Consider the following 16464-nt stretch of genomic DNA (forward strand, 5'->3'; position numbering starts at 1 on the left):
AACAAAAATAAATTGCAAAACACAACAAAAAACACCACGGGAGATGTGTCGATAAAAACAGATGACGGCTATTGCCTCCTCTGAAAAACACAAGAGGAGATCTGAGCTGACGATAGACATCTTGGGGGTACCAGGTACCCAAGAGAACCCTACTCTAAGGCAGAAAACAAAAAAACTGCTCTGGAGCACAAAGATGGCTTTGGAAAAGGTCCCGAAGGGGCCAGAGAGACCAAAGGGGATGCGACGAGCTCACAAGGGAATTGAACAAAGTACAGATGTCCTCAAGGGACTGGGGACCGAACGGAGATGCACCAAACGGATGAGGGGACAGGAAGACTGGCCAGGGTAACAGATGCGGACTCAGGAAGGGTTCTGAGGGGAAAAGAGGGGTGCAGAGTGCTCTCCCGAGCTGAAACAGGTCTCTAGGGCATGGAGGATGGCTCAGAAGAGCTCAGCAAAGGGAGCGGTGGGGTCTGCAGGGGGCCTGAGAGACCAAAGCAGCCTCAGAGATGCCAATGAGGAACTCTGAAGGGGATTTCAACAAAGTACAGAAGTTGTCTGGGGGCTGCATGAAGGCATCCTAAATGGCAAAGAGTAAGATAAGAGCACAAAAAAAGCCTAAACCAAACCACAAAAGGCAGCTAAAGTGCTACAGGAGTGCTGTGGAGTACAAGAAAGGACTCAGAAGACATTGTTACAGAGAGAAGAGGAATTAGGAGGGAGTAGGGTAAAGAAAGAAGGCTTGGAGACACAGTGAGGACCTTGGAGTCTCAGGAGGGCATCTAGGTAAACTACAGCTGACAGAGTGAGAGAGGAACTGAACGCAAACACCCTCGATGGCAGAGAGAAAGATAAAGGAGCACGTGTAACAAAGAAAGAAGGAAGGCTGTGATGGAACAAGAGTGATAGAACAGGAGATAAGGTGCTACAAGGTGCTGTGGAGATGGAGGAAGGTCTCAGGAGGCATCGTGACTGTGAGGAGAGGGGTGTCAAGGGCGGCTGATGGACAAAAGAAGGCTTAGGGACAACAAGGAGGAACTCGCATGATCATCTGAGCGGAGTACAGATGGTCTCGGGTGGCTGGGAATCCTAGATAACATAGAGGAACAAATGAGTGCTCTATGGCTCAAAGATACCCCCACCTAAAGTGATACAAGATGGATGTGGAACACAAGGAAGGGCTCGGGAGGCATCATCACTGGGAGAAGCAGTGTCCTGAGGGAGCCAGTGAGACAGAAAAAGGATTGTGACACAGCAATTAAATCCAGAGGGAATCTGATCTGAGTAAACATGTCATCAGAGGGCCAGAGAACAAACAGAGGCACGGCTAGACAGAAGAGAGGCCAGAATGACTGGGCTGGGTCACAGATATGGACTCAGGAAGGCCTCCGAGGGAACGAGAGGGATGTGCCATCCGCTACAAAGATAAAAGCATGGTATGGGCAACCTTGAATGCATTGATAGGCATTGTGACACCATTAGAGGGGTCCCAATTGGGCCAAAGACACCAAAGATGGCTCAGGGACACAAGGAGAAAGTCTCAAGGGGATTTGAAGAGAATACAGGGAGGCTGAGGACCAAATGGAGGCACCCTAGATGGCAGAGAGGACTATAAGAGTGCTCTGGTCCAAAACAAACCCAAGGACAAGTCTCCGAGGGAATGAGAGAAGATCAAAGTCCACTACAGAGCTAAACCAGGGCTGTGGTACACAAAGAAGGTCTCAGTAGGCATGGGGACTGGGAGCAGAACAGTCATGAAAGGCTCAGAGGGGTAAGAGAGATTGAAAAGGAGTTAAAGTGCTACCAAAATGCCGTGGAGTACAAGGAAGGTCTCATATGCTCTCTTTAAGGAACAGAGATCTTAGGAGAGGTGCAATTGCAACAAAACAAGTCCAAATGGGGCTTGCAGAGCTAAAAGTGTGCTGCTGGGAACATCTAAGACCTTGGGAGACACTGTGACAGTAGCAGAGGGGTTCCAAGAGGGACAGACAAAAGAAGGCTCAAGGACATGATGAGTCCAGAGGGGATTTGAACAGACTACAGATATCCTTAGGGGACCAGGGACTGAACAGAGGTAACATAGAAGACAACAAGAGTGTTCTGGAAATGAAATATTGTAGTCCAGGTAATAAATTTATATAGTTTAGCATTAAGAGTATTTTATGCTGAAATGCTGTTGAATAATTGTACAATACAATTTTGAAATCTGCTTTTAGTTAAAATATAGACTTAGTAAAGCCATATGTTGGTTAATGCCTAGGTCATAGTGACACCGCTTGATTTAGGTTGACCATCGTTTAGGCGTGGTTACTTTGTGTAAACAACGCATGCTTTGCTAACCACTATACCCTCGAAGAGGAACTGAAGACTGATCAAAAGGAAACATCCTGCTCCAGAAGGCCTGAAAGCCAGATAATTGCCAAAGCAGCATGAACTGGGGAAAAGGTAAACTTGGCAGGGGAATATTGCGACCACCGACGCAATTCAAGACCAAAAAGACTTGTTGCCCCCCCACCTATAAGGGGCATGTGTTCCAGGTTACATAGCAAGTAACACTAATTTAAAAATTACTAACCAATAACAGAAGGGATGGTGATTACTAACCAATGAGAGTAAATTTAGGTGGATTTTTACTAATCAGTTAACAGGATAAATATGGTGTAATTCTTTGGTGTGGTGTGCTAGCTTTGTGGAACTACCACTCTTCTCTGCACAGACATGAATTAAATATCTTGGCTCTGCGTGTAAGATTGGCTTATTGCACACCGGGTATTGAACCCCACTTTGGGGACAACAAGATGGCATCAGGAAAAGTTCCCAGGGAGGGAGAAGGGTGCAAAGTGTGCTACAGAGCCAAAAGAGGGCTGTGGGGCACGAGGATGGCCCCAGGAGGCACAATGATGGGAGAAGAAGGGAGCCGAGAGTGAAAGACATAGCAGGAGGCTCTGGGACACAACACAAAACTCAAGAAGGTGTCCCAGCCATCTACAGATGTCCTCGGGGGGTGAGCAACTGAATGGAGACATCCGAGATGGCAGCAAACAAGAAGCCCGAGGAAAGGTTCTGCCTGAATAAGAGAGGTACAGGGAGGGCTGCAGAGCTCAAAGGGTGCTGTGGGGCAGGAGGACAGCCTCAGGAGGTGTCGTGGTGGGAACGAGGGGGCTCTGGGGGTGGGGGAACGTGGGCGTAGAGACAAACAAAGGATTGGTGAAGCAATGGGGTACTCCAGAGGGGATCTGAACAGAGTACAGATGTCACGAGGGAGACACTGACCCACTGGAGGCAAACGAGATGGGTTTGAGGAGGAGAGGGCAAAAAGACTGCTCTGAGGAAGAGGAGATGTTCTGACAAACTGAGAGGGGTACAAATAACACTCCAGAGCTCAAAGTGTGTGAGGAGACCCTCTAAAGCCTCCAGATGAACCAAGGAAAAAAAAAAAAAAAGACACAAAGAACTTTCAAAGCAACAGGGTACATGACAAACAAGAAAGAATTAAAAAGTAGGGACAGAGAGCTTGATAAAAGTAGACATAGAAAGAAAATTTAAAAATCAAGAGGGTGCAAGGCAGAGGAAGAAAAATTTTAAACATAGGGACAGAAAACTAGATAAAAGTAGACATAGAAAAGAAATTTTAAAATGGAGGCATTAAAGGAGGAAAAAATTAAAAACTAGGGACAACAAACTAAAAAAAAATGGAGAAAAAAATCTAAAAATTGAGAGCATATCCAACTGTCATGGTTTAACCCCAGCCAGCAGCGAAGCACCACACAGCCACTCACTCACTTCCCCCCATCCAGTGGGATGGGGGAGAGAATCAGAAGGGAAAAGGTAAAACTCATCGGCTGAGATAAAGACAGTTTAATAGGACAGAAAGGAAGAAAATAATAATGATGATAATATCAATAATAGAGTTGGAATATACAAAACAGTGATGCACAATGAAATTTCTCACAACTCACTGACCGATGCCCAGTTAGTTCCTGAGCAGCGATCTGCCCCCCCAGGTCAACTCCCCCCAGTTTATATACTGGGCATGACATCCCATGGTCTGGAATACCCCTTTGGCCAGTTTGGGTCAGCTGCCCTGTCTGTGTCCCCTCCCAACTTCTTGTGCCCCCCCAGCCTTCTCGCTGGCTGGGCATGAGAAGCTGAAAACCCCTTGACTTAATCTGAACACTACTTAGCAACAACTGAAAACATCAGTGTGTTATCAGCATTATCCTCATACTGAATCAAAACCATAGCACTATGCCAGCTACTAGAAGGAAAATTAACTCTATCCCAGCCAAAACCAGGATACCATAAGACAAGAAAGAATTAAAAAATAGGAGTGGGACTTAAACAGATGTAGAAAAAAAATTAAAAAGCAACAAGATTAAGGAAATAAAGGAAAAAAAACAGGAACAGTAAACTCAAGAAACAAAGACATCAAAACAAAATTTAGAAAGTGACAGGGTACAGCACAAACTAGGATGAAATATAAAATAAAGACAGCAAACTGGATAAAAACAGATATAGAAAAAAATTTTAAAAGCAACTAGTTATAGGAAAGAATTAAAAAATAGGGACAGCATACAAATAAAGGTATAGAAAGTGAATTTTAAAAGCAAGATGGTACAGGTCAGAGGATAAAATTAAAAAATAAAGACAGTAAATAGCTTAAAGTATGCATAGAAAATAAATCTGAAAAGTGACAGGTGTTGTGGTTTAACCCCAACTGGCAGCTAAGCACCACACAGCAGCTTGTTCACTTCCCCCACCACAGCATGAAAAATTGAAAAAAATAGCAACAGCAAACCAAAACTGATAAATAGAAAGGAAATTTAAGAGTGATGTGGCACAGGACAGAGAGGAAAAAATTTTAAAAATACAGTGAACTGGATAAAAGTAGACATAGAAAGAAAATTTTAAAAGTGACAGGGTACACAACAGACAGGAAATAATTAAAAAGTAGCAACAGGCAGCTTCAGGAAAGTAGACATAGTGTTGTGGTTTAACCACAGCTGGAAACTAAGCACCACACAGCTGCTCGCTCACTCCCCCACAGTGGGATGGGGGGGGAATCAGAAGGGTAAATGTGAGAAAGAAATTCATGGGTTGCTATAAAAACAGTTTAATAATTAATTTTTTTTTTAAGTTGTAAGAGATAAAGCCAACAACAACAAAGAGAGAGGAAAATAAAACCCAAGAAAAACAAGCGATGCAAATGAAAACAATTGCTCACCACCAACCGACTGATGCCCAGCCTGTCCCAGGCAACTGGATACAGGACAGAGAAGAAGGATTTCAAAAATAGGGCCAGGGAGACAGGGAAAGACATAGAAATTAAATTTAAAAACTAATGGTGTATAAGGAAGTGTGGAAAAGATAAAAGACAGGGAGATGTATTTTAAAATTAAAAGGCAATGGGGTACTAGGCAGAGTTGGCAGAAGAATAACAGGTTTTGGGGAGCCATACAGGTCGGCGGGCAGGCAGAGAGGGAGACGGAGGAAGGGAGGCAGGCAGCCATCTAAAGAGGGGTAGCAGAGATGGGCCATGACATAGAGGAGAGGACACACAACTCACTGCAGCTCCCGGTGCCGGCAGGAGACCCTCACCACCCCGATGCTTCCCTCACTGCCTCTGCCCCTTCCACCTCCGCAGTGCCGGCTGCTTGACCCTCACCCTCCTCTTCATCAGCTCCCTCAGGCAGGCGTGCCCAGGCAGCCCCTCTCCCAGCTGGAGACCCTTCGCACAGCAGGACCAGCCCCATCCTCAGCCTCACTGGCCACACCTGGGGCTGCCCCAGCCCCAGCTGGAGCCCACTGGGAGCAGGGGGCCACTGCCAAAGCCCCACAGCACATCACCCCCTCCCAGCACCCATCCACAGTCACCAGCTCTGCACCCCGGGGGTTGCAAACCAGTTCATCCGCGGCACAGGGGAGGCAGGAAAAGTTTATTCGTTAATGCACGTTAAGAAATCCTGGCAGTGAGTTGGCTACAAGGCTCAGTGCCCAAAGGCAGCGGGATGGGGGGATAAAAGAGAAGAGGAAAGCAGGGGCAAGGACAGAGGGACATAGAGGTGTGAGACAGGGAGCTGGAAAACAGGGTGCTGTGAACAAGGAGCGGGACAAGGGCATAGAGAGAGGAGCGTGGAGAGACTGAGCAAAAATCAGGGACAGAGAGATGGAGGAATAAATAATAGGAAGCAGGAGAGAGAAGGGGGAGGGTCTGGCAGGACAACAAGAAAGAGACAGGACAAGGGACAGGGAAAATTTCTAAAGTGATAGGGGAGAAGAAACATAGCAAGAACTAAAAAATAGAAACAGGGAGCCGGATAGAGGTAGACATAGAAAGAAAATTTTAAAAAGCGACAGGGTACAAGAAACAGGCAAGAGCTAACAAATAGGGATAGGGAGACAGAAAGAGGGAGATGTAGAAAGAAAATGCAAAAAGTGACAGGTTCCAGGGCAGAGAGGGAAGAGTTAAGAATTAGAGACCAGCAGATGGATAGAGGGAGACAGAAGGAAAAATCTGACAGCAACAGGATACAAGAATCATAGACAAGAACAAAAAATAGGTACATGGAGCTACAGAGAGGGAGACGTCTGAAGGAAATTTGAAAAGCGACAGGGTACAAGAAACACAGACCTTAAAATAAGGTCAAGGAGACAGAGGGAGGGAAAGGTAGCAAGAAAAATTAAAAAGCAACTGGGTTCAAGAAACATATGCAAGAATTAAAAAAATAGGGATGGAGAGGTAGAAAGAGTTTCAAAAGCAATGGCATACGAGAAACATAGGCAAGAATTAAAAAATAGGGACAGGGAGCCTAACAGAAGGAAACTGTGGTGGGTTGACCTTGGCTGGCTGCCGGGTGCCCACCAAGCTGCTCTATCACTCTCCTTCCTCAACAGGACTAGGGGGTAGAATATATGACAGAAAAGCTTGTGGGTCAAGAGAAGGACAAAGAAATCACTCACCAGTTACTGTCCCAGGCAAAAGAGACTCAACTTGGGGAAATTAATTTAATTTATTGTCAATCAAAATCAGAGCAGGATAATGAGAAATAAGAACAAATCTATAAAACACCTTCTCCCCACCCCTCTCTTTATTCCTGGGCTCATCTTCACTCCTGACTTCTCTGCCTCCTCCCTCGAGCAGCGCAGAGGGAGCAGGGGCTGCAGTCAGTTCATCACAAGTTGTCTCTGCTGCTCATTCCTCCTTCACGCTCTTCTTCTGTTCCAGGGTGGGATCCCTCTCATGGGGATCCTGCCAGAAAACCTGCTCCAGCGCGGGCTTCCCACGGGGTCACAGCCTCCTTCGGGCATCCCCCTGCTCTGGCGTGGGGTCCTCCCCGGGCTGCAGGTGGAGATCTGCTCCCCCGTGGACCTCCCTGGGCTGCAGGGGGACAGCCTGCCTCACCATGGTCTTCCCCATGGGCTGCAGGGGAATCCCTGCTCTGGTGCCTGGAGCACCTCCTTCTCCTCCTTCTTCACTGACCTGGGGGTCTGCAGGGTTGTTTCACACTCACATTTTCTCTATCACAGCTTCTGCGCAGCACTTTTTTAGCCCCTCTTAAATTTCACAGAGCTGCTACCAGCGTTGCTGGTTGGCTCAGCTTTGACCAGCAGCAGATCTGTCTTGGAGCTGGAGCTGGCTGTGCCCAACGTGGGGGCAACTCCTGGTGTCTTCTCAGAGAACCCACCGCCCAGCTGACAAAACCTTGCCATGTAAACCCACTACAAGAGCAATCGGCTACAGGGCAGAGAGGGGGGACTGAAAAATAGGGAAAGGGAGACACAGAGAGAGAGGCGACGGGAGGTGAGTGGGTGGGAATAGCAATGGGCTACAGGACAGAAAGGAGGAACTAATAAAAAGGCAGAAGGTACCAGACAGAGAGATGGAAAAAACCAAAGATTAGTGATGGGCCACAGGGCAGAGAGGGAGGAATTAAAAAAGGGTACAGGGAGGTGGACAGAGAGAGACTGAGAAATACCAAAACCATCAATGATCTAAAGGAGAGAGAGTAGAGAAATAAAGAATAGGGACAAGGAGCCAGATAGAGAGAGAATGATAAAGGCAGAAACGGGCTGTGAGACAGAAAGGCAAGAAGTTGAAACATAGGGACAGGGACCTGGAGCAAGAGAATCTAAAAAAGAAAAAGTATATTTAGAATACAGGGTGGAGAGAGACGAGTTTAAAAATAGACACATGGTGCCAGACAGAGAGGTGAGGGTAGTGGGAATTGTGAAGGGCTAAAGGGCAGACATGGAGGAATCAAAAAAAATGGGATAGGAAGATGGACAGATAGATGGAGAAAGACAAAAGTAATGATGGGCTGCAGGGCAGAGACAGAGGATGAAAAAAAGAGGGACAGGGAACAGGACAGAAGCACAGAGAAAAAAGTAAACAGAGGGGTAGAACAACAGAGAAAGAGGGGGACTTGGAGAACAAGAGAGGGAGAGGCGCAGGAAGCAAAGAAAAATGACAGCAGTGAGAGAAGGAGGTGGGGGCAGGGAGGGACTGGGATGCAGAAGAGGGGTGACACAGCCCCAAGGGTCCGGGACTCGCTGTACCTCCTGCTCTTGGAGCTGCTGGGAGAATTTGACAGTTCAGATGCATCTTTGTCTCTCTCTCCCCTTCCCTTCCCCCTCTGTAGCTCTGGTCGCTTGACTATCATCCACCTAAGAGATTAGATTGGCATCTTACAGCTCTTACAATATGAGGCTTCCTAGATACCCAGCCTCACGTGTGCACACACTATGCGGCCGTACTGCGCTTTTGGTTACGCACACAGACCCTGCCATGCACACCGGTGATCGGATCTGCTGAGGACTACACTAAGAGGGATCCTTCCTCACCTGGAGAGGCAGGCTGTCTCCTGTCTGCAGCTGGAGGCAGCTGCTGGCTGGATCCCCTTCATTTTATTCTTCAGAAGTTGTACCTTTTTCTGGCCTCTCCAGCTTCAGCCATGGCAGCTCCTACCCACAGCCAGTAAGTGTCCAGCTGTCCCTTTTTGCCCACGTCGCGAGAAGAATGAGGCCAAAAGCAATGCATACAAACCTGAGCCGGACACAGTCAACAACATCTCCAGAGAGGAACCGACAACTGAGCCCTCAGTGCTGCCTCTGGGAGAGGGAAAGAGCAACAAGAACTATTACCCGCAGTGATTACTATAGCTCTCCTCAGGCAAGAACCACTCCTGCTGCAGGAGCTTCTGGAGACACCGCTCTTTCTCCAAACTGATGCTAATGGCACCTGCGTTTATGAAGAATAAAGCATATTCCAGGGTGTCCCCAGCCAGCAACTAAGCACCATGCAGCTGCTCGTTCACTCCTCCCCCCCCGGCCCCCGCAGTGGGATGGGGGCGGGGGGGAAGTAAAACTCATGCGTTGAGGTAAAGACAGTTTAATCGGACAGAAAAGGAAGGGAAAACACTACTAGTACTACTGCTAATAATAACAGAACATACAAAACAAGTGATGGACAATACCATTGCTCACCACCCGCTGACTGATGCCCAGCCAATCCCTGAGCCGCGGTGCCCCCTGGCCACTCCCCCCAGTTTATATACTGAGCATGATGCAATATGATATGGAATACCCTTTGGCCAGTTTGGGTCAGCTGTCCTGGCTGTGTCCCCTCCCAGCTTCTTGTGCACTCCCAGCCTCCACCTGCAGGGCAGTATGAGAAGCTGCAAAGTCCTTGACTTGGTATAAATACTGCTTAGCAACAACTAAAACATCAGTGTGTTATCAACATTATTCTTATCCTAAATCCAAAACACAGCACTGTACCAGATACTAGGAAGAAAATGAACTTTATTCCAGCCAAAATCAGGACAAAGGGCCAACTTGCTGCCATGAGGACAGGGCTTGGGGGCAGTTGGTGGCTATGGGACAGGCTGCAGGGGAGGTGCTGGAGTCAGGGGCAGCTGCATGGAGTGAGCCCCACGCAGGCACTCACTCACTCCCCCACAGTGGGATGGGGAGGAGAATCGGAAGAGTAAAAGTGAGAAAACTCATGGGCTGAGATAAAGACAGTTTAATAGGTAAAGAAAAAGCTGCACGTGCAAGCAAAGCAAAACAAGGAATCCATTCCCCACTTCCCATGGGCAGGCAGGTGTTCAGCCATCTCCAGGACAGCAGGGCTCCAGCACGCCTAATGGTGACTTGGGAAGACAAACACCATCACTCCAAACGTCCCCCTGCCTCCTTCTTCTTCCCCCAGCTCTATATGCTGAGCATGACGTCCTATGGTCTGGAATACCCCTTGGGTCAGTCGGGGTCAGCTGTCCAGGCTGTGTCCCCTCCCAACTCCTTGTGCCCCCCCAGCCTCCTCGCTGGTGGGGTGGGGTGAGGAGCAGAACAGCCCTTGGCTCTGGGTAGGCACTGCTCAGCAGGAACCAAAACATCCCTGTGTTATCAAAACTGTTTTCAGCACAAATCCAAAACACAGCCCCATACCAGCTACTGTGAAGAAAATTAACTCTATCCCAGCCAAAACCAGCACACTGATACATTAAGAAAAACCTTCATTTCTTAATCAGGTAACGCTGGTTTTATAAACAAAGGTCTGTTTTATCTAGGGACTAGCTGTAGCTATAAGTATTATCAAACTACAGAGAAATGGCTGGTACCTTTGCCCTGCTAGAAATGGAAAGCTGCTTATGCTTCATTTTCTTGCCTTCTGCTCTATATTGCTCACTGGCCTTAACCATCCCCTCACTTCTAACAAGTGAGCAACGTTTTCATGGCCAAAGTGCTCTTAACTCTGCGTACTGATCTTCAAATATGCCAAAACTTGCCATTCATACTATTTTCATTAAAGGCTACCTGCTTACCTAACTGTTCTAGTAGAAAGTCTAGATTTGACAGAAACTTCAGCAATTAGGCAAAATCCTATTTGGCCAGTTTGAAAAACCAGATGGCACTTGGAGGATGACTGTAGATTATAGAGTAATTAATAAAGTCACCCCTCCACTTGCAGTTACGGTACTAGACGTGTTTACTCTTATAGAAAAAAACTAGCAAAAATTTACAACTGGAAGTTGTGATAGATCTTGCTAATGCTTCCTTTTTGATAGCCATTGCTTCAGAAAGCCAAGACCAGCTCACCTTTACCTGGCAACAAAAGCAATATACTTTCCAAGTATTGCCCCAGGGATACAAACACAGTCCCTCCCTCCATTTGCCACCAAATGATACCACTATGGGCGGGTACCATTACTGTTTACCATTATATTGATGATCTATTGATTATGGCAGAGTCACAAGAAGAAATTGAAGCAGCTGCTGAATTGCTGAAAGTGCATTTACAAGACTGAGGCTGGGCAAATTATCCAAAGAAAATAGAGTCCTGTACTACTGTACAATTTTGGGGAATAGTTTGGCATGGACAGATCAGAGAAATACCAAATAAGCTACAACAAGCAATCCAGCGATTTCCTGTACCAACCACAGTAAAACAGTTACAGACCTTTTGGGGACTTTTAGGGTATTGGAGAACTTTTGTCCCACATCTGGTGGTATTAACAGGCCCTCTGCAGAAATCAACTAGGAAGAAGGTTGTTTGGCAGTGGACCAAGCAACAACAAGAAGCCTTTGATGCCTGCAAGAATGCTTTGATCGAGCATGCGCAATTATACAGTCCCAGGCAAGAATTTCCTTTCGAATTATAAGTAACAATTCTAGATGATACAGTCTCACGGGGATTGTGGCAGATGACTGGGCCGAAAAATCAGAAAGAACCTGTAAGATTTTAGTCCAAGCTATTATAAGGCTCCGCTATACATTATAACCCCATGGAAAAACAAATTTTAGCTGTAGTTTGGGCACTACAAGAAACTGAAAGAATCACAGGCCACGACAGTGTGACTGTACACACACCCATACCTATTCATGGGTGGGTTACTGATGATTCCGTTAGGGCCCATCCAGGGGTAGCTCAGGCAGTCACACATTGGAAACGGAAACATTATTTACAGCAATGATTTCTACCAGGAAAACCACGTCACCACTCCACACGCCACTCTTCTAGGAACTGTGCCATTTAATCATATGCCCACACTAGGGGATACTCTTCCCCTTGGAGATATCCCTACATCTCCTGTGAAGGAGGCTCCCCCTTATGACAAGTTAATAGAAGAGCACAAAATAGATACCTAGTTTACGGACGTAAGTGCAACATAGACGGCAACTGGACAAAGGCAATGGAGAGCAGTCGCATACGCTCCACTACCAGGAATTACATTATGGCAAACAGGTGTACAGGCATCTAGTCAGTGGGCTGAATTAATTGCAGCATCTCTTGCTATCCTGGAAGGGAAGGCACATTACTTGTACGCTGACAGTTAGGTTGTATACAGAAGTGTCGCAATGGTGGAGAATGTGTTGGTTTTGGCTGGGATAGAGTTAATTTTCTTCATAGTACCTTGTAAGTTGTGTTTTGGATTTGTGCTGAAAACAGTGTTGATAACACAGGGATGTTTCTGTTCCTGCTGAGCAGCGCTCACCCAGAGCCAAGGGCTGTTCTGCTCCTCACCCCACCCCACCAGCGAGGAGGCTGGGGGGGCACAAGGGGTTGGAGGGGACACAGCCGGGACAGCTGACCCCGACTGACCCAAGGGATATCCCAGACCATGGGACGTCATGCTTAGCATATAGAGCTGGGGGAAGAAGGAGGGAGGGGGACGTTTGGGGTGCTGGCGTTTGTCTTCCCAAGTCACCTTGATGATGGAGCCCTGCTTTCCTAGAGATGGCTGAACACCTGCCTACTGGTGGGAAGTGGTGAATGAATTCCTTGTTTTGCTTTGCTTGAGTGTGTGGCTTTTGCTTTACTATTTAGCTGTCTTTATCTCAGCCCATGAGTTTTCTCACTTTTAGCCTTCCACTTCTCTCCCCCATCCCACTGTGGGGGAGTGAGCGAGCAGCTGCTTAAGGCTGAGCTGCCAGCTGGGGTTAAACCATGACAGTAACACACAGCAGGACACTGGGGAGTAAGAGGGAGGGAACACAGAGCAGGACAGAGGGATGAAGAGAGAGAAAAATAGGGACAGGAAGAAAAGCAGAGTAACCAAGGGGGTTGCGGGGGGAACTAAAGGGAACTGAACAGAGATGGGCAGCAGGACAGAGCAATGGGACAAAAGAAAGGGCAGGGAGCAGGACCGAGAGATGGAGAAAGCAGCATTAGGGGCAGAGGAATAGAGGAAAATACAGGTTGGAAGAAAGACAAAGTCACAGAACTCAGAGAGTTCTTGGGGGGCAGGGAGAATGACAGAGATGGAGAAAGAAGGATTGGGGCAGAAGGACAGAAAGAGACAGGAAGAAGGACAAGGAGCAGGACACGGATTGTCAAAGAAAGACAGGGACCAAGACAAGGTGACACAGAGATAGAAAAAAGGGACAGGGAGGCAGGACAGAGATGGAGGGGAGAAAGCCTAGGATGGGCAGCAGGACAGATAGAGGGAGAAGGAACAAAAAGCACTCAGCTGCAGGACAGAGATGGAGTGTGAAAAAACAGCAACAAGGAGCAGGACAGAGTGACAGAGAACCAAAAAACCAAAGAGGGAACAGGACAGAGAAATGGGGGGGAAAGGCAAGCTGAAGGACAGAGAAATGGGGAGGGGGAGTTAGAGAGCAGGACAGAGAGATGGAGCAAGACAGGAAAAAAGGATGGGAGACAGAACAAAGGTAAAGAGAGACAAGGATAGGGAGAAGGACAAAAGGAAGAGGGGGAAAAATAGCGAGGGGCTGCAGGATGGAGACAGAGGAATTAAAAGAGAGACACAGGCAGCATGACAGAGTCACTTAGAGAGGCAAAAGGGACAGAGAGCAGGACAGCACTGGAGGAAAAGAACAACTGTGATGGGCAGTGCGATAGAGATGTGGAGAAAGGAAAAAATACTAAGGAAGAGAGAAAGGAGAGAAGGGACAGCTAGCTGGACAGGGGGCTATAGAAAGAAAGGATGGGAGAGGGAACAGGAGAGAGAAAGGCAGAAAAGATAGTGAGACACAGCAGGGCAGAGGGACAGCAGCGGGGGGGGGGGGAGAGACAGGGATCTGGACGGAGATAGAGGGAAAAACCAGTAGGGGCAGAGGAAAAGAGACAGAAAGAACGACAGGGAACATGGCAGAGACAGAAAGATCAGGAGAGTGGCAGGATGGAAATGAAAAAACTGGGATGGTCAACAGGACAGAGAGGGAGTAAAAAAGAGTATGGGCAGGGAGCAGGACAAAGGGATATAGCAAGAATCAACAGGGCAGGAAGCAAGACAGAGTGACAGACAAGAATAATGACAATGAGAGAGAGAAAGACACAGACTGTGAGAAGCACAGGGGGTTGGAGAAAGAAAGAGAGGTATGAAGAGCCCTGCAGAGAGTTGGAGGATGGGGTGGAAAGGCAGGGAGCAGCACAAAGGGTCAGAGAGGGTAAGAGATGAAGAGGAAGGAGGATGGAGATGGTGAGGCACTGAATGAAAAAAACCCAGTGACAGTGGGCAAGACAAAGGGATAGAGAGAGAAAGAAAAGGAAGGAAGGTAGGAGAGAGATAGGAAGGTAGGGACACAGAGTGGCGTGTCCAGGCACAGAGAGGAAAAGAATGCCAGGGAACAGGCCAGAGAAATTGTGGAGAAATAAGAGACGGATGCAGATCAGGACAAAGAGATAGAAAAGGGGAAAAAAGCGATGGGCTGCAGGACAGAGACAGAGGATGACAAAAAAGTGGGAGAGAGACCAAGACACAAGAACAGAGAGAAGAGGAGAGGTACAGGGGAGGAAAAAACTGAAAAATTTGCAGCAGTGTGGGAAAGAGAGGGGGCCAGGGGAGGGACCGGGAGGGACCAGAATGCACTAGAAGGGCGACAGGGCCCCGAGGGTGCCAGGACTCACCACAGGTCTTGCTCTTGGGGCTGCTGGGAGAATTTGACAGTTCAGGCACTTCTTTCCCCACCTCTCCTCCCTTCCTCTTCAGTAACTCGGGCCGCTTGGCTGTCCTCCACCTAAGAGAACACGTGGGTGTCTTACAGCTCTTGCGAGACGAGGCTTCCCAGACACGTAGCCTTGCTCCCTCACGCACGACGCGGCCGTGCGGCGCTGCCGGTGACACACGCAGACCCTGCGGTGGACGTCGGCAGCCTGGCCTGCTGCCGAAGACGAAGAGGGACCCTTCCTCACCCGGAGAGGGACCTTCCTCACCCGGAGAGGCAGGCTCTGTCTCTTACCCGCAGCTGCCGGCCGGATGGCCTTCGAGTTCTTCTTCTTTGCCTTTCTGCGGCCTCTCCGGCTTCATCCACGGCAGCTCCTGTCCCTGTCGGTCCCCAGGCCGTGAGGAGAGCGAGGCCGGGCAGAGACGAGCCTGGGGCGGGGGCAGCCCACGGCGTCCCCGGGGGAGGAACCGACAACCCCGTCCTCGGCGCAGCCTCTGGGCGAGAGAAGGGACCGGCAGCCGCCGCGTTTACCACAGCCGGCCCCCGGCCGGCCCCCCCCTCTTTCCCCGCACGGCCGCTAACCGTACCTGCCCCCTTCCCCTCCTCCCCTTCCAGCAGCTCCCGGGGAACTCCCTTGGGGCTGCCCCGGCCCCCGGCTCGCCTCCCGCAGACCAGCTCCCTCACGCACCGCCGCGGGGAATCGCGCCCGGCCCGCTGCCACCGTGCAGCAACGGCAGCAGCGGCGGCGGCAGCAGAGGCAGAGGCGGCGCTGCAGTTCCGCCCTTGGCCACCAGGCGGCAGCAGCAGCGGCGGCGGCGCTGCCGTTCCGCGCTTCGAGCGCCCGGCGGCACCGCGCATGCGTGATGCTTTTCCCGCCTCGCAGCCCGGGCGGGGACGTTCGTTGCCTCCGTACCACACAGCGTCGAGGCGGCTGGAGCGTTGCTGCCCTTTGCGTTTGGCCGCTTTAAAAGTCTGGGGGTTGCTGCTCTCCATGTCGTTCCTCCCCCCCATTACCTCGGGAGGAGGAGCAGAAGAGGTGGGGGTTTGCCCCCCAGGGGTCGCTGTGTGGGTCTGCGTGTGGCGTCAGGGTTGTGGGACGGCAGCGAGTCAACAGATGCTGGCAAGAGATTTTAAAAAAAAATAGAGCGACGCAGATGGCATCCCGAAGGCGGGCGAGAAGAGACCGACAGCTGCTTTGTGCGAGAGGGGCAGCTCTGTCGAAGCACGAACGGGGCATCGGAGCGGACCAGGTGCAAGCGGCCGATCTGCAGATGAGCGACACGCTGGTGATCCCTGGGCGTTGTGGTGGTGTTTGTACCTTTCCTCGCCTCCGTGCCGTCAGCACTCTGCTCTCCTAACCCCGCACACGCACCAGGCTTCCTCTGCAGGCCTTGTCGCTTAGGTGAGAGACGCTGCATGGTGTTACTTACCAACCTGCCCGCCAGCCTGCGAAGTAGACATGAATCAGGGAAAGCAAAGAGGCATGTCGGTATATTAGAAATCCTTAGCAGATGACCGTAGAGCCCTGGAGGTTCCATCTTTGCCCTGCACAGGAGC

General features: G+C 49.3%; 1 protein-coding gene across 1 annotated transcript; it reads right to left on the reverse strand.

Moving 5' to 3' along the window:
* Nucleotides 1-6991: 6991 nt before the first annotated feature.
* LOC138689513 (uncharacterized) lies at nt 6992-15900 on the reverse strand. The gene is made up of 4 exons (XM_069804555.1): nt 15592-15900; nt 15202-15401; nt 14870-14979; nt 6992-9108 (listed from the first exon to the last, which is right to left on the reverse strand). Exons 1-4 carry the CDS (start codon nt 15898-15900, stop codon nt 9059-9061), a joined length of 669 nt encoding a protein of 222 aa, XP_069660656.1. The 3' UTR covers nt 6992-9058.
* Between the last annotated feature and the right edge of the window lie 564 nt (nt 15901-16464).

This window comes from Haliaeetus albicilla, chromosome 17, assembly GCF_947461875.1.
Source record: "Haliaeetus albicilla chromosome 17, bHalAlb1.1, whole genome shotgun sequence".
In the NCBI taxonomy this organism is placed as follows: domain Eukaryota; kingdom Metazoa; phylum Chordata; class Aves; order Accipitriformes; family Accipitridae; genus Haliaeetus; species Haliaeetus albicilla.

What these genes read in the sequence shown, in the direction of transcription:
- LOC138689513 (XM_069804555.1), bottom strand. Translation starts at nt 15,900, where the DNA reads ATGGAGAGCAGCAACCCCCAGACTTTTAAAGCGGCCAAACGCAAAGGG. An exon ending in CATCCGGCCGGCAGCTGCGG is followed by an intron (nt 14,980 to 15,201) that starts GTAAGAGACAGA and finishes GTGTTCTCTTAG; the next exon opens with GTGGAGGACAGCCAAGCGGC. An exon ending in CCCCAAGAGCAAGACCTGTG is followed by an intron (nt 9,109 to 14,869) that starts GTGAGTCCTGGC and finishes TCCCTCTCCCAG; the next exon opens with AGGCAGCACTGAGGGCTCAG.